This window comes from Populus alba, chromosome 10 (assembly GCF_005239225.2).
Source record: "Populus alba chromosome 10, ASM523922v2, whole genome shotgun sequence".
Lineage (NCBI taxonomy): Eukaryota > Viridiplantae > Streptophyta > Magnoliopsida > Malpighiales > Salicaceae > Populus > Populus alba.
In genome coordinates, this window is record NC_133293.1 from 10215289 (window position 1) to 10233202 (window position 17914).

General features: G+C 30.6%; 2 protein-coding genes across 3 annotated transcripts; one reads left to right on the forward strand and one right to left on the reverse strand.

Annotated features, from left to right (window-relative positions):
• The first annotated feature begins 5104 nt into the window (after positions 1 to 5104).
• LOC118061585 (cytochrome P450 CYP749A22) lies at positions 5105 to 8567 on the forward strand. 2 transcript variants are annotated; one of them, XM_035075080.2, is made up of 4 exons: positions 5105 to 5285; positions 6896 to 6954; positions 7128 to 7506; positions 7610 to 8567. In XM_035075080.2, the coding sequence occupies exons 3-4, from the start codon at positions 7201 to 7203 to the stop codon at positions 8036 to 8038; spliced, it is 735 nt and encodes a 244-aa protein (XP_034930971.1). In that variant the 5' UTR covers positions 5105 to 5285; positions 6896 to 6954; positions 7128 to 7200; the 3' UTR covers positions 8039 to 8567. The 2 variants fall into 2 exon arrangements, with proteins under 2 accessions (XP_034930971.1, XP_073268069.1); XM_073411968.1 differs by having other exon boundaries at positions 6896 to 7506.
• Positions 8568 to 8718: 151 nt separating this feature from the next.
• LOC118061584 (uncharacterized) lies at positions 8719 to 12264 on the reverse strand. The gene is made up of 2 exons (XM_035075079.2): positions 11100 to 12264; positions 8719 to 9067 (listed from the first exon to the last, which is right to left on the reverse strand). Exons 1-2 carry the CDS (start codon positions 12015 to 12017, stop codon positions 8936 to 8938), a joined length of 1050 nt encoding a protein of 349 aa, XP_034930970.1. The 5' UTR covers positions 12018 to 12264; the 3' UTR covers positions 8719 to 8935.
• Positions 12265 to 17914: the final 5650 nt, after the last annotated feature.

Genomic DNA, 17914 nt, shown 5'->3' on the forward strand with positions numbered 1-17914 from the left:
TTTAATTTGCTTTCTATGTGGTTCTCAAAGTCTTATGACCTGGGTCGAGGGTAGGGCTGGTTGACATGGGTTTTTCTTGTCTTTTTTTAGTTGATTTTTTTTTTGTTTGTATTTCATCCTTTAATATTGGGTTGACTAAGAATTAGGCTTCATAATTTTTGTTGGTTTGCATTCTATGAGTTTATCTTAGTCTTTTGACTCGAGTCACGGGTTTAGTTAGTTTACTCAAGTGGCTTTTTATGTCCTTTTATAATTTATTTTTCTTTTAATATCACCATTCAATATTAGATTGATTGAGAATTAACTTTCATAATTTGTTTTGATTTACTTGTTATGAGGTTATCTTGGTCATATAACCAATGTTTAGCAGGTTAACTTGAGTTGATTCGACTCTGTCTTTAGTTGAATTTTATTTTAAATTTTATTCTTCAATATTAAGTTGATTAAGAATTAGGTTTAACAAAAAAATTTATTTGCTCTATAGGGTTATTGTGGTCTCATAACCTGAGTAATAAATTTAACAAGTTAACTCAAGTTAATCTAAGTCAATCTAATATGTTATTGTTTATATATTTTTTTAAAAATATTGTTCAGATTTTTTTGAAATCAAATTGTATTTTTATTGGTTGTTCGGGTTATTTTTGAATTTTCAAGTAAACCACGTCATATAAGGTTAATTTTCACATAGTTTTTTTTTTTTTTTTTGCTAAAAAACACATTAACAATAACTAAATATTATTTTTTTATATTAAAAAATAATAATTCAACCCACAGCGTAGCGTAAATAATGATCTAGTTTGATATTTGAAGAAAATTGTATATTTTACTTAATAATAAAGCATCATTTTGTCAATGTATTTAACCTTCACAAAGGAGTTTTTTTTTTTCTTTCCCAAAAAAATCTATTGGACCTATGATTTCTATATTCTTCTTAAACATTTAACTTGATACCTAAATGAAACTTGATTTTTTTTTTATCTCTTAAAAAAAAGAAAAACCTCGTGTCATGATATGTTTTCAAGTGTCAATCTCTACAACTTCGTCAAATTGTTTTTTTGAACTTGCAAATATTTTGGTTGGATTTTTTTATTATTATTATAAAGGAAAGGTTTGAATTCAAAAGCATTGATGACAGTTCAGCCATAATTTATTAGCTAAAGTTCAAGTACGATACCATTACAAAAAAAAAAAGGAACAACTGCCCTTGCAGAATGCCCCATTACTGTAGGCACTTGGTTGATGGTTGGACCCTAAACAAGGGCCCCCCCTTAAACGTAGAAATTGAATTCTATAAATTCTGCACATTTTCGCTTTAAAAAAAAAAAAAAATTTTAAAAACAACATGAAGCAATGGTCTATTCGCCTCGTCTCATTGTTCAACTTCCACTCGTTAAAACACGCATCAGCTGCCTTGAATGTTAAAGGTATTGAGTCACTTGATTTGTCTTACAGTAAGATCAACCTCGAGCAAATACCAAACTGGGTAACTGGATATTCTTTTTTATATCTGAGATTTAAATATTTATAAATTATATATTGAGTTTAGGGTATTATATCAGTATCATTTATCGAACTATTATTTATGATTCGGTAAAAAAAAAAACTTTTACAAATATATTTATATAATATAAATATATATTTTAGATTCAGTTAGAAACATGTATATATTATATTGTATTAAAAAAAGATATTCTACAAATATATTTCGTGATAGATTTTGTTATCAATTACCAATTATTCATCTAAGCAATTAGATATATAAAAAAGCCATATATTTAACTATGCGAGGTAGCTCAACTGGTTAGGTTTTATGATTGCTCTCATATGATCATGAATTTGAGTTTTTTTATGGTCACTCGAAACTTATATAGTATTCAAGAAATTAATCAAGGTATAGGTATGTATAAACTGATCTAGTTATTTACATTAAAAAAAAAAAAGCCATATATTTGTATCTGGTCGTCAATATTAATCAAGTTCGGTTGAAATTGTGACCCCTAACTTCATCTCACATGTTTAAAATGTGGGATACAGATGAACTTGGATGATTGGAAGCGAAAGGAGACAATTCTATGACTACAATGATCTTTCTTACAATGAAATATCTGTGATGTATGGATATAAATGGCAAAGTTCATTATAATGGGTGCATGCATTGTCAAAGTTAGCTGCCACCATTAATGGTTGGTTGTTAGCAGCATCAATGGTACTTTGTTGGTGGTTGGCTGCTGGAAGGTCATAATGGAGGTTAGCTGAGTTGGTGGCCATCCTCAGCCTATAAATACAGAGCCCAGGAAAGCAAGCAGTACCAGTAGAGGGAGAGCCGCCCTTGTGGGCCGCAGCAGCACTGCACTGAGGAGGAGAGATGGGAGTTAGTGGAGATGAGTTGTCCCTCCTCCTCCATCTCCTCTATTGATGCAAAATGTTGTTTTCTCCTTATGGTTGCTACGTGGACATAGGCAAGTTGTTGTCGAGCCATATTACATCGCTGTGTTCCTCCTCCAATGGGCAAAGAGATCGCACCTCGGATCCCAACAATAGCAGCTGGTCCAGTATGGTTGGTGAACAAGACAGATCATTTGGTTGCTTCTGGGCCTTCAAGGAATAAATTAAGATTTCTTTTGGGGAGTTTAAGGATTGTAGGGACATTGAAGAAGTTGGATCTGGCAAGGAAATTGGTTTATGGTAAGGTCCCCAACTCAGTTTCTGGGCTGGAAAGTTTGAATCTGAGTTACAATCATCTCCGAGGACAGCTTCCAGCAACAAAATTCTCTGTTAGTGCGTTTGTGGGTAATGACTAGCACTCAAGATGCCCTAAATTTGTTAATACTTTTTTTTTTTAATGGGGGTAAATTAGACAATAGGAATTTTCGGCTGATAAAAGAATATTATATATTATACATTATACAATAACACTGAAAGAAAACGATTTTTACCGTGCAATTATTGAGCTCCCTCTCTAAATGAACTCTGAATAGTGCTTTTTTATATATAAAAAATGTCACTAAGCTTCTTCTTTTTCAGTTTTAATTATACATTTGGTGTTTGGTGATATTTTACTTGTTGATGTTCTTTTCTTGTATTTTCTTGAGAACTCATTGTGTGTGATAAAATTTCAAAGTTGAATTAGAGGCTAATTTCATGAAATAAGATTAAAATTTATAGTATTAGAAAAAATTAAAAAAGAAGTGTCAAAAATAATCGAACAATAACTGAGGGCTTTTTTCAAATTTTCACAAAAGATTCATTTGTCCAAAGATTTTCCATTTTTGATCTTTTAGTTTTAAGATTTTACATTTATGTCTTAAACTTTGTTTTTATATATATATTTCACACCATGAGTTTTAAGAAAAGAGGGAAAAAAAATATTAATCTTAATGTCATTGAATTGTTCTTGACAAGAAAAATACATCAGGATTCAAAAAAAAATTAGATTCGGTTTAATTTTTTATTTTTTTTGATAGATATAAAGATATTTTGATGTCAAAATGAGTTTATCTACATTTCTAGCGCTTTCTTTTTTATATATCCTTTTAGTTTTTTTATTACATAATAAGTAATCATTATAAATAAAACATTTAAACTTATATTTAAAATATTATTTCATTAAATTCTATTCAATTTTATCTTTGTTTTCTAATTAGATTATAATATTTTGTTTTTATAATATTAACAATTGTTTCATTAATTATTATATATAAACATAATGTAATTTTTTTAATTATAATCATGAGTATTCAATTAAAATAAAGCTTATATTTTTTTATATTTTTTTAATATAATTTTTCTTACAAGATTTTCTCATACTAAATATGTTTTCCCTTCAATTGCATACAAAATATGGAGACACGATATTTTATTTTTTAGTTTTTTTAAAACTTGCTTTTTTAAACAATGATAAGTTTTCAATTTTTCTGCTGATTTTAATTTTTTTATAAGAGAATTATTTTGATTTCCTGTACTTTTAATTAAACAATAATGCTATTAACAAAAAATACTTTGATAAAAAATTCATGAATAAAGTTATATTTTTTAAAAAATTAAATTATAGTGATCTTTTTGTACAAATATCTATTTTAATTATAAAAAAAAAAAACTAAATAAAAATAGGTTTTAAAAATCATCTAACTCAATAGCCCCTACTCTTCTACCGACACCAAACAGGATGACGAGTTGGATCTCTAAAAAAAAACTTGCATGGGCCTCTACATCTGTGTAGTCTCAGCCCGCCAATAAACATAGACGAAGTGCTTCGTTTCAGATCCATTCCTCGCTGCAATCGCTTCAATCCACCCCCTCGGTGAAAAACAGTAATATTAGAACATTAATATTCTCTATTTTGCTCCATAGACTAAAAATTCTAAGCTCAAACATGAGTTCAATCTCAAAATGGAGTCAGATTAATGATTGAGATCGAACAATATATATACTAGTGATGCTTTTGAGAGCTAAATGAAATCTCAACACTTGATCATTTATTTAATTACTCGTAACGTTATTCCAAATAAGAGCTTGATTATTTCAAGATTCAGTAAATTTTCTGTGTATAAATGACGATTTATATCCAATCTCTAACAACATAGACTTAGAATTACAAGTATTTCATTTAGCTTAATCAAACTCGAATCCCGAACCTTGAATTTTCAGTACCTAAATATGCGATAATGGCCTTATTCAGCCCTGTCGAATTACACAAAAAGAAAGCAAATCTACCAACAATCATGGTCAGATGATCGAAATGAGATGCCCCAACAAAGCTGGGGTTTGAGCTTAACTGTTTTAGAAAGGCGAGGCCTGCTACTTTGGCCTCAAACAGCCAGCCATGCCAAGAAGAAGATGGCAATTTATTCTTCTTTTTTTTTTTCTTAGAATGGAACGGGTGAAAAAAGAGGTGGCGTTGAAGAGCTTGTTTGATAGTGTGCTTATGATTACTTTTTAAATAATTTTTCATGTTAAAATATATATTAATGATATTTTTTATTTTTTAAAAATTATATTTGATATTAGCACACCAAAATGATTTGAAATACTAAAAACATATTAATTTGAAGTTAATAAAAAAAATAAAAAAAAATTAATTTTTTAAAAAAACATTTTTAAAATACAAAATTAAACATGCTCTAAGAAATAAAAAAGGGCCAAAGAAGGAAGCTTCAATTTGGTCATAAAGACAAGTCCAGTACTAAAAATGGTCATCTTCTAACGTTATTACCACACTAGAAAGAAGATTCCAAGTTTCTCTCTTTCTCTGACTTCTCTGCTTTTGTGAAGTTTGGTGATGCCAGGTTACTCTCTCTGTCTATCTCAAGTTTAATTAATACAAAAAGGCTTTCCATTTTGGAATAATGTGCTGTTGAGAACTTTGATTCTAGAAATCTCTCCATGCTTTTGACTCCTTACCAATCTTCGGTTCTGTGTGTTCTTGGACCCTTACGTTCTTGGTTCTTGTTAATTTGACTGTTATTCTCTATTGAACAACATGCATTTGAAGATTCTGCGTAGTCTTGTTGCTTTTGATTTTCCAATAACCAATCATTCACTTGAATTCCAAACCTCATGTGCTGCTTACTAAACATAATTTAGAATCTTGGTGGCTTGTGACCATGCAATTGTGGAGACATTCGTGACCTGCCCAGTTTTTATGCCATTGAAACTCTAAACATGGTGTGCTTGAATTCATTGTCAATGGCCGCCAAGTGGGTGTAGACATTCGGTTACAGTTTTATTATAAGTTGAATGGAGTGTCCTATCATTTATAGGAGTACAATCAGAGTGTAAGAATAATCTGGTAGGCTGTCGGGGATGAAGATGTAAATTTCAAAAGCGTTGAGAGCTGTAGTATAATTGACAGAGTGATGTCCTGAAAGTCTTTATTGATTAGGAGTGAAAGGACAGGGCATGACTAGATTGCACCTCAACCCTCTTTTGTTGGGGAGGATTTAGTCAGACATTTGAGATCCAATGTTCGGATTTAGCTAAGTTTTCTCCTTGTGCAGTGGCTGATGAGATTTGCTTGATTGGAAAGTTGATGATAGTTTGAAATCCCAATATCATGACATTGAATCGCTGTTTTTAAAGTTGAAAAATGTAAAAAGTTGTTAGAAAATAATATAAATTATATATTAAAATTTTATTTAATAATTTAAATTTTTAGATAAAATGATTATTTGATATGGTATTGAAGTTTTGATAATCAAGTGATCATAAGTTTCGAATCTCATCATTTTTATTTATTTGATAAAAATTAAGCATAAAAAATTATGAGCTTGTACATGTTTCAAGTTTAAAGAACTTTTACTTAAAAGATAATATCATAATATAATATAAATTATATCTTGAAATTTAATGTAAAATATTTAAATTTTTAGATAAAATAATTATTCGACAAAAGCTCAGAAGTGCCGAAATATTCGATCTTAAGAAAAGCAGTTAAAGCTGAAAGATCTCTCGGAGTGAAGGCAAGTGACAAAGGCTTGTTGCATTCTGAATTACAGCCAAACTGGTTGAGATGGTAGAGTCCAAAAAAGTTTAATGGATGTTGTATGTCTCTCTAAACACGCTAAAAATTAAGATCGGAGTCCATTGGGAATGTTTTGAAGTTGATAAGTGTTTTTTCAAGGTTTATACAAAAAAAAAATCCCAGTTGAAACTCATGTAAAGAGGTTGCTAGGTGATAGACTTGTAACGTCAAGTGGCGAAAAGTGGTTTAAAATGAGGAAACTGGGAAACCAAGCTTTCCATGGAGAGAGCTTGAAAGTAAAGTCTTGTTTTGACGTTTAATTGTGCATGAGGCTGATATGTTTTCAAGATACATAAACAGGACAAGTAATGAAACCTGGTCTCTCTGGAGAACCTCAATTAGCAAGTACCACACAAACATTTTATGTTCTTGCAGGGTATGATTCCAGATATGATTGCTTGAGGTGATGCTCAAAAGATGGAGAAACCATGAAGGCAAGGAGATATTGACGCATGATCAGACATTAGTTGCATTGGTTTTTCCTGAAGAGGACATTCATTCATCAACCTAAATTCCATCTTTCTTGTCATCATTTCTCAGGCTACCACTTTTTTACACATACATAGTTCTGATTCTGCGCCAACTCATGGAATTTCCATTGTCACAGAACAATTTTCAAATCAAGCGATGATATTGAATCAGAGAATCTGGAGAAAAGGGTAAGGGAGTCCATCATAAGGATGATGAAGAAAAGAGAGGAAGAGGCAACGTCTGGACAACTGGATGGCTATGGGAATGATTTCTTTGGACTGCTTTTAAAGGCCTATCATGATCCAGACAATAGCGAGAACATATCAGTGGATGACCTAATTGATGAGTGCAAGACCATTTATGTTGCTGGACAGGAAACAACAACAAGCTTGCTCTCTTGGACTGTTCTTCTTCTAGCCATTTGCCCAGATTGGCAAGACAAGGTACGGAAGGAGGTGCTTGAGCTAATTGGCCAACAGAATCCAAGTCCAGATAGCATGACAAAATTGAAAATTGTAAGAAAATCTTGATTTCTGAACAAATTAGGTTGTTAGTGTCGTGCTGTTTTGCCACTTAATCCACTTCTACAACTAAGTTCTTTCTCCTTTTCCTCTATAGATGAGCATGGTTATCAATGAATCTCTACGGCTATATGCTCCTTTTAATTACTTGGCAAGGAAAGTCGACAAGGAAGTTAGACTGGGGAACTTAATCCTCCCAGCTAACATGGAAATCTACATGTCGACTCTAGCCCATCACTATAATCCTGAAATATGGGGAGAAGATGTTCATCTTTTCAAACCAGAAAGATTTGCAGAGGGAGTGGCTAAAGCTACAAACAAGAGTATTGCTGCATTTTTTCCATTTGGTATGGGGCCTCGAACTTGTTTGGGCTTCAACTATGCCATTATAGAAGGAAAGATTGCACTCTCCATGATCCTGCAGCGTTACAGGTTCACTCTTTCGCCAACTTATGTCCATCGCCTAGTTCATCTTCTCACAGTGTGTCCAAAGCGTGGTATTCAAGTCATTCTCCAGCCATTATAAGCATGGTTTTTAAGCCATCCTCACACTCTGCACCTTGCTTTATCATGTCTATATCAAGCATGTGGTTTAAACTTTCAGAAATAATAGACGAAATGGCTTGGAACTTTTTGTTCCTTTAATATTTTAAAAACGATTCATGTTCAAAGCTACATTAACAAGATAGCGATTGTCCTATCAATTATTGATCCTCACCAACCGTGCAATGAAATAGAAGAAACTTAAAAGATCATCAAGGAGGTTGCGATCAACTACGTGGTTAATATCTGGTCATGAGACAAGCTTTTAATGGAGGATTGTAAGGTTTAGAAGAGGGAATGTGTTTCGACGAATTGCCAAGTGATAACCTGCCAAGCAAACCAAGATCTAATGTCTCGTACCAATATCTTCATGATTACCTGCGCGAGGAGTTCCAAATGAACACATGCTGTGATGGGAGCAGAGTCGCATTTCTACTCGAAACAAAGATATACGTCTGCATATAGCTACAACCACATGCAGAATGTGCAATTACGAAGCATCCATCATCAAAAGAATCCTAAATTGCAAATTCCTTAATTGTTTTGCAACTTAAGCTGCTCACTTGATGGAAGTTCTTAGTTCAGCAATCTTGAAAAATTGTTTCCAGATGCCAGAAACCAAGCTGCCGCCATGTCCAGAATTGGTTGACCACACAAAAGGTCTAAAGTATATTGTCGACAATATTATATGAACTCAATCATACAGGACCACAGATGGAAATCCGTCTGGAGTTTATACACATTTAATTAGGTTCATACACAAGTAAATATAAAACACTGCACTCCAGCTACGTACAAAGCAAAGCAAGACGGGCATTTAATCATCGATTAACATGCTCGCATGATGCTTCCCCATTACACCTACTTTTAAATAACAATTCTATCTCAAACTCATAACAGGCCATGGATTCACCCCAGCTGCTGGCAATAGGGGCCGAACAATGGGGACCCTTCTCACAACGGAAAATGCTTCGTTCAGACGTGTAGCACGACTCATGAACTGTGATACCTTCTGCAGACATAGATCAGAAATGAAAATCAAAGTTGGATACGCATAGCAATCTATTGACATCAATGAAACACTGTTCCAGCAGAAACATCAATTGATTTGCAAGAAAAATAGCACAACTGTGTGAAATAAGGAAGACTGCAATTCTCAAGAGTAAACGATAATGAAAACCCATTTACAGACTTGAAGACCTACACTCTTCAGTTAAACAAAGAATAACAGTAAGGACATACAAACCAAAAATATTTGCAACTTCAAGGTGCATAACTCAAATATTCTGAGCATAAACACAAAAATAATACTCCAAATAAAAACTGGTTATGAAGATACATTTCGAGAGGAAAAATAATGGGATTTAATTGCTGTATCTCTTCAAAAGTCTATAATGTGGTTACCCAAAAAACAGGAGGAAAATTGAGGGATGGTCCTAACCATATGTTCTGCTATGAGACAAACCCAAATAGCTACTCCTTACCTATCATCAATTGTCTATGCAAATAAAAAATGAACAGATGGGGAAAAAAACAAAAAGAGGAAAGAGGAAAAAAAACCTTAACAATCAAAGTATACAAAATGATGGGACTTGGGAGGGAAACATACCAAGGGAAAGATTATACATGCTGCTAAATGAAATAAATGAGAAGGTGCAAACCTGGGTGAATAAATGAGCCAAATAATCAAGTATTGAACACTTAAGAATCATGCAATTGTTCTAGATTTTAGATTTGCAAGTGGCATGAGACCAAGAGTTAAAGTTACAGGATCTTCTACCATAAAAAATCAATTATATTCACCCATAAACCAAAAAGCTTTTGGGGCATCATTTGCCATCTATCTTTACCATTCCCCCATATTCTGTTCCTAACTTTACTTCTACTACAATCCTTATGCATTTCCAGATTCCTTGGTTTGATACCTTTTCATTTGACAAAAACAACTTTTCATATTTCCAAGTCTAACCTAAAATTATTTCCAGGCAGAACTTGTAAAAAAAAAAATCATTAATAAGATTTCTGAAAGATTTGAGTAATAATTACATTATCAACAAAAATTAATTAAAAGTGATTGTTATGAACAAAAACGATAAATGAGGTTTTGGTGAACAAGATTCTAAAATTAGTCCTTAAAGAAATACTAAATGAAAATTGACTGGGACTCCAATCAAGATTTATTATGAGAGCCTACCCGTTTTTTCACCTCACTTAGGGATTAATATACTATCGGTCCACCACAAAGTTTTCACATGGTGAAAACCACCTCATGTGCACTATAAATATCCCCTCATTTCCTTGACGACTCATTTCTTTACGAACTTTACCCAAACACAGTATTTCCAAACCATCCACTGCATCACAAATAAAAACTTTACCCCTAACCAACATCGCCTAGCCATTGCAACTCAATCACCTTAATTATTTACTGAATAACAATTCCCCAAGTCATAATTTGCTATACCTCAAACAACTTTTGTTGGTCATGTAAATAGTAATTTTTTAGTAAAATATATTTTTTTCAGACTTTTCCAAATAAGGGCTAGTTCCCACCAGCAAGTATTATTTTTAGCTCTAATTAACCCAGGATAAGGAGAAAGGAGGAGAGAGCAGGCTGTGATCATGCCATTCCCAAGTCCGCAATGTGAAGCATGCAAGGAATGTGAGGACTATTTTCCTTTATTGAATAAATAACATAGTGGCAGTTCTCTGTTAATTCATTTTCTAGTCTGTTTGGTGCCTGATTTTAATGAATTCATTCTCACCTTACAGAGAAAGAAGAGTAAAAAACCCAATCATGACAAGGATATGCCAACATGACAAAAAAAAAGTGAAAATAATATCACTCTCAAATACAAAGTTAAATCATTGCTGCACAACAGACGCTGCCTTTTTTCAATACGAAATTTAGAATACGAAAACCAGACAGCCTGTACTCATTCAGTTTAAACACACCATTAAAAACAATTAGCACTGGAGTTTTTCCAAATTAACCATACTATCAGCAATTGATATAGCCAAATTAAATAACCACAATAACTAACCTTGTCATCCACTGTAACCTTGAGCTGCAAGCTCTTTGTCTTGCGCTTCATCTTATACAATCTCCGTCCCAAGATAACAAATCCCATCACAGCGGCAGCCATAGAGACAGACCAAACAGGATTCAACCTGAAAACACAATACCTCAACACCTCAAAAGGAACCTTCCACCACACCACCACCTTCCTCTTCTCCCCCTCATCACCAGGCTTTGTATCTCTGGCCGCAACAACACCCAAACTCACCTCTTTGGACACATTTCCACCTTCAGATTCACCCAGAATCCCAGACCCAGCTTGATCCTTCCCAAGACCACCAAAAACCAAATTATCACCGTCAGAATTAGACCAGAACTTAATCAATTCCTTATCCTTACTTTGTTCCCCGAATCCTTCCAAACCCACTTGATCTTTCAAGTTCTCTACAAGACCCACTTCGCTTTTCCCTTGAAAGTTGCTAGCTTTACGCTCGAGTGACTCAAGCTTCCCTTCTTTAGCCTCAATTTCTCCAATCCCTTGAAATCCCACGCCAGTCCTTTCATTTTCCACAAAACCCAATTCATTTTTCACATCAAAGTCACTTGATTTGCGATCATCAGATCGATCACTACCCGAATCAGGCCATGACTCACCAGAATTCCTCCTCTGGAACCGAGTTTCTGAGCCGGGATCGATCCAACTCGGATTATCCGACTCAACGGAACCTTCTTCACTAGCATCAAGAGCAGCTTTAACATGTCTACTATCATTTTCAAGAGAAAAGTAATCTGACCTGAACATACCTTCTGTATCAGCCTCAATCTCATGAAAACTCCTCGAAGAATTGGCCACCGAGTTGGGTGATTCAGCCAGGACCGAGTCCGAGTCGGAGTTGGCTAGTAGTTCCCAGTCTTGAAAGTCAGTAACAGCATCCCCTTCCATGGCGGTGATTGATTTCAGATGAGATCTTTTGAAGTCTTGTCTTGGAACCCTAACCCTGTTGAAGAGACACAATTATAGAGGAGAGGAGAATGTTTGTTAACTTGGGTAGAGCATGAGGGAAATCCTAGAGAAGAAGGAAGGTTTTGGTTTGGAGAGGTAACCCAACGCTAGCTATCTATAAAGCAGGTTAGATTGTTCCATCCTCCTTAACTCATACTTAAGAAGGTCATGTGCCTTTCTTTTCAGTCACCGGTTTTTTATCACCACCACGACATAAATACTATATTGGGATATATAATTTTATTTTATTTTGTCTTATAATATAAGCTTGGTTTAAATCATGGATTAAGATGGAGAAAATTTTATTAAATCTTATTGAATATGTTATAATATATATAAAAAAATTGTGGTCCTCGTAAAATAAACAGTGATATTTTATTAGTTATTTTTAATAATTTATTTTTTAAAAAAAAATAAAAAATACATGTTCTAGAAAAATCTTAAATAGGGTTTTTTTAGGAATACTATAATTTTGTTAATTATAATATGAGGTTTCTTTTTAATATATTTTTTTTTGATTAATAAATAAGTTGGATCATTTATATTGAGGATATTCTTACCTTAAAAAAGGTCCATTTATGCAACAATGGATACATTATGTATTTTATATTCATTTTTAGTAAGATTAGGATATCCATGTAGTTAATAAATACTATATTGGGATATATAATATTTTTCTTGTTTTTTTTTTCTAATAATATAAGCTTGCTTAATATAAAAAAAAATTATGATAATTGTGAAATAATTAGTGAAATTTTATTATTTATTTTTATAATATATTTTATTAAAATAAAAAACAAGTACGAGAAAAATCTTAAATAGGGATTTTGTTATCATTTTTTATATATGAATATCATAAATTTTTTAATTATAATATGATTTATTTTTTAAAATTATTTGAAAAAAAATATGTTTTTGATTAATAAATAAGTTGGATCATTTATATTGAGGATATTCTTACCTTAAAAAGGTTCATTTATGCAACAATGGATACATTATGTATTTTATTTTCATTTTTAGTAAGATTTAGGATATCCATGTAGTTAATAAACTCAACAATATCCGAAATTCAATTTTAATACATTTAGCAAGTAAAACATTAAGTAATTAATAAATGTAAAAAAAAAATTGTTATATTATTGTATAATATATTTGTTTACATTTGAAATTTGTATAGGATTCTGTGTTTCTTATAACAATTTTCTTTTATAATATTCTTGGTATAAATAATACCATACCCAATGAATGCATTATGTATGGTTTTTTCTTAATATAAAAAGTATTTTTAAATTGTTTTCTAAATCAATCAAAATATTTTTAAAACAAATAAATATTTTAATAGCACTTCTCTTAAAGTAAAAGTCGGTAATTGAATTTGGTCCTGTTTTATTTTTGTTTTTTATAAGTATTTTTGAAAAAAATTAAAAAGTTTTATTTTTTTATTTTAAATTAATATTTTTTTTAGTGTTTTTATATTATTTTAGTGTTTTGATTTTAAAATTAATTTTTAAAAATAAAAAAATATTTTAAAAAATAATTATAATTACATTCTTAGACAAACAGTTAGGTCGTCTCCCAGCCACAGTCTCGACCGCTGAAATCCTCCCAACTACGAAGAGAAATTATTGAATCATGACTTTGATTAATATTGTGTTCGGTCCAACTAATTAATATTGTGTGCCGTAGCCAACGGGTACAAATACGGATCTTCTCTTTTTGACTTCTCCCCAAAATTACCTTTTTGAACTTTCTGGAAAACAAGAAAAATGTTTTCTACAAAGTAGCAAATATCAGAATGGTAATGTGATGTAAGCATATTAAAAAATTAAGATAATCTAAAAAAGTAGATTTAATTTCGAACGATGGAGAAAAATGGTTAAAAAAACGTTATTATAGATTATGAAACTTTTTTAAATAAAAATGTTTAATCCGGTTTTTCACTGAATATAATTTATAAATTAACTTTTTTTTATTGGAAGTTATTTATAAAAATATTATGTCAATTTATTTAAATGTTTTGTAACTTAAAATTAATTAAGGATATCTAAATCCTATTTAGATTTCTCATAGGATGTCACATTAAGAGTAAACAAAATTTGTATTATAATTATTGATTTAACATATACTTTTTTGTATGTTTGTTTTTTTAAGTGATTTGTGTTTTTTTCATAACTCAAGATCAATTAAAAAATCATAAGTTTTAATTAGGTTGTTCTTTGGATATCACACTACCAGTAAACAAATTCATGTACATAAATATTAATGTTGATGTTTTTTTTTCATATTCATGTTGTTTGTTGATTTGTATTTTTTCCTTGTATCTCAAGATTAACCTAGGAATTTTAAATGCTAATTAGTTTTTTTCTAAAATGTCATATTAAAGATAAATTGTGAATCTTGTTTTATATTCTTTTCTATTTTGATTCATTGAGTAAATGGGTTTGATTCGACACGATTTCACATAGATCATTATAATAAGTGGTAACTTTCAAGCCCATTTAGAAAATACATAAATAAAATCAACTAAAACCCAATTAATCATTACAATCTTCTCGGGTTCAAAGCCCATGTTTGGAAAGTAATGATTTAGCTTTATTGTTACCATGCACAAGTCCCAAATCATTGTTCTAAATCTTAATAATCTCATTCTTTTAATAACTAAGGCACACATAACAATTTAGGTGAAATCTTAGTATGCATGTATAATATGTGCTTTTTATCATTAAAAACAAACATGAATGAAGTTACCTTAGGCATGATGTTTTTGGGTTATTTTAATCTTTCTTGTAGCGTAATCACCCCCTTACCTAAAACCTCTTAACCACACCAGCTAAGAGTTTCTTAGTTACCATAAAACAAGGTAATAATTTCTTTTTTTCTATTTTTTATCATATCATTGTTCTAAGTCTTAATAATCTCATATTTTCAATAACTAAGGCACATGTAACAATTTAGGTAAAATCTTAGTATACATGTATAATATGTGCTTTTTTATATTAAAAACAAACATGAATAAACTTACCTTAGACATGATTTTAGGGTGATTTTAATTTTTCTTGTAGTATAATCAGTTCGTTCCTAGAACCTTTTGAACACTAGCTAGAGCTCTTAGTTACCATAAAAATAAAGGTAACGATTTCTTTTTTTTATTTTTATCAGATCATTGTCATAATCTTATCTTAATAATCTTATACTTTCAATAATCAAGGCACACATAACAATTTAGTTGAAATCTTAATATGCATGTATAATATGTGCTTTTTATCATTAAAAACAAACACGAATAAACTTACCTTAGACATGATATTTTAGGGTGATTTTACTTTTTTTTGTAGTATAATCAACCTCGTTCCTAAAACCTCTAAACACCAGCTATAGTTCTTAGTTATCATAAAACAAGGTAACAATTTCTTTTTTCTATTTTTATCCTTTTTGCTTATATTTTTCATTGAGATGTTCCTAAATTGATTAATATGTGTTGTTGTTTGATTTTTAAAATTTTTTGTACAATTTTTTTAATGTGCTTGTATTTTATGCATTAATATTTTTGATTATTTAATGTATTTTTATATGTTTGAATTGGATAAATATTGTGCCCATACATAACACTTTCTTTTTACACGCACATTATTTTTAAGTTAGCATGGGGAACTAGCGGTGTTCTAATGAGCATTGACGTAGAAAATACTTGTGAAACCACCAAACTCTCATGGATAGTTTACTTGGTCATGATTAGCAAACTAACAGGGCTTTGTCCTTAGCAATACTCTTTGCACTTTGTAAGTCTTGGTCCAACCTATTAGGTATGTTAACCAATCAAACGAGTGGCTTTTTTTATAACAATTTAGGTAGTCAACTTATCCATACATAATGGCTAGAATCTTCTCTTAGGGTGTTGCTCAATGTTCTCACAAAAGGCTACTCCATTTATTTTTGTGAATATTCGTGTTTATACACATTTTTTTTTTATGTTTTTAAAGGGGGAAAAAATACGAGACAAACACAAGTAACATTTTGAAAGCTTAATCTTCTTAAAGTCATGGAAAATGAAGAAATAATTCTTCCTAAGTAAAACTACCAAAAAAGATATAGAAATTGATAAGAAGTGAGATAGTCAGGATCACTAGTTTTCTTGAACCGACATGAATCACAACAACTTATACCCAAAATTGATCTTATTTTTATAGGTTGTTGCAAACGCGTGATCATTATGAGCCTATGCTATCCAATTTCATTTGTTCCTGAATGTCCTTTCAAACCCTTAATGCATTGAATAAATTTTTTGATTAATTTTTTTTAACATGTTATTAGTTTGTGAGCTATGATGAATTCGTGTTTGATTGGTCGATGCATGAATATTCTTGTTACTAGTGATTTCAATATGTTAATTTATTTAAATGTTTCATAACTCAAAATTGACCTAGAAAATGTAAATCTCTATTTAGGTTTCTGCTTGATTTTCATATTAAGGGTAGATAATTTTTGTATTGTAAATTTTGATAGAACATATATTTTTTTATATGTTTGTTTATTTGTGTGATTTATGTATTTTATCGTAACTCAAAATGGATCCAAAAATTATAAATCCTAATTAGGTTGTTCTTTGGATATCACATTAAAGGTAAAACGAGTTCTTGTATATAAATATCAATGTCGTTGTTTTTTTATTTTTATATTCACAATTTTATCCCTTAACAATTTTTTTTCAATTAGTATCTATATTAAAAAAAATTTAACATAAAATGTTAACTCCTCTCCCTTACTATAAATCATAAAGAAAAAAAAAGGAATGATATAAATGGAATTTAATTAAAACTTCATATAAAAATTGATTAAAAAACAATGTCTAGCTAAAAAATTGGAACTCCAATTATAGATATTTTTTTAGGTTTGCCAAAAACAATAAGCATTTGTTGACAATGACATGCAGTTTAAAATTTAAATTAAAAGTAGGTGTCATTAATAAAATAATATTATAAATGAAAATAATAAATAAAAAAATTAGAGTTATGAAGGATCTTTTAAGGCTAGGAAATACTAGTTACATGCCGATGTATTTTTGTTCCAATATAAGAAAGATGTCAAGATGATGTAAACATTTTTATAAAAAGAAAAACAAATCTAAGTTTATGGTCATTGACTCGAATGAACTTAATAAACTTGGCTAATTTAATAATATGATCAAGAGAATAAGATATCAACAACAAATAAAGTAAAAAAAAAAAAATCAACAATAATTCAAATATAAAAGATGAATGCTTGCCAATATTATGAGAATGTATCCCTTACAATATTCTTAAAACATCTAAATGATATTATTTATTAACAAAGTAAAAATAAATAAGAATGAGATAATTACATAGAAAGAAAAAAAATTATGAATCTCAATTCCTTGCAAATAACATGTTGGACGAGGAAATTAAAAAGAAAACAATTTTAAGAAAAAAAAAAAGAAATTGACTCGAGTTTACTAGAGTCAACACACCAAATCTATAACTTAGTCGTGAGAACATGATAACCTCGTGAAAAACATATAGAATAAAATTATCAAGCTCAATTCTCAAACCAATCTAATATCAAAAGGGTAAATAAAAAAATCAATGAAAAAAAGTTCTGAGTCAACTCTATTAAACCTGCTGAATTCATGACCCGTGACATGATATTGGGATAACTCTATAGTAATGAAAGTTAAAAAGTAATAATTACCAATTTTCAACTAACTCAATGTTGAGGGATGAAATTAAAAAATTAAAAAAAAAATTTAAGAAAGGACCTAAAAAAGAATGAAGCCAACCCAATCTAATCTTTGAAACTCATGACACGAATCATGAGACCGG

Coding starts and splice junctions, on each gene's coding strand:
- LOC118061585 (XM_073411968.1), top strand. CDS start 7,201: ATGATGAAGAAAAGAGAGGAAGAGGCAACGTCTGGACAACTGGATGGC. Junction 7,507..7,609: donor GCATGACAAAATTGAAAATT/GTAAGAAAATCT, acceptor TTTCCTCTATAG/ATGAGCATGGTTATCAATGA.
- LOC118061584 (XM_035075079.2), bottom strand. CDS start 12,017: ATGGAAGGGGATGCTGTTACTGACTTTCAAGACTGGGAACTACTAGCC. Junction 9,068..11,099: donor AGGTTACAGTGGATGACAAG/GTTAGTTATTGT, acceptor CTATGTCTGCAG/AAGGTATCACAGTTCATGAG.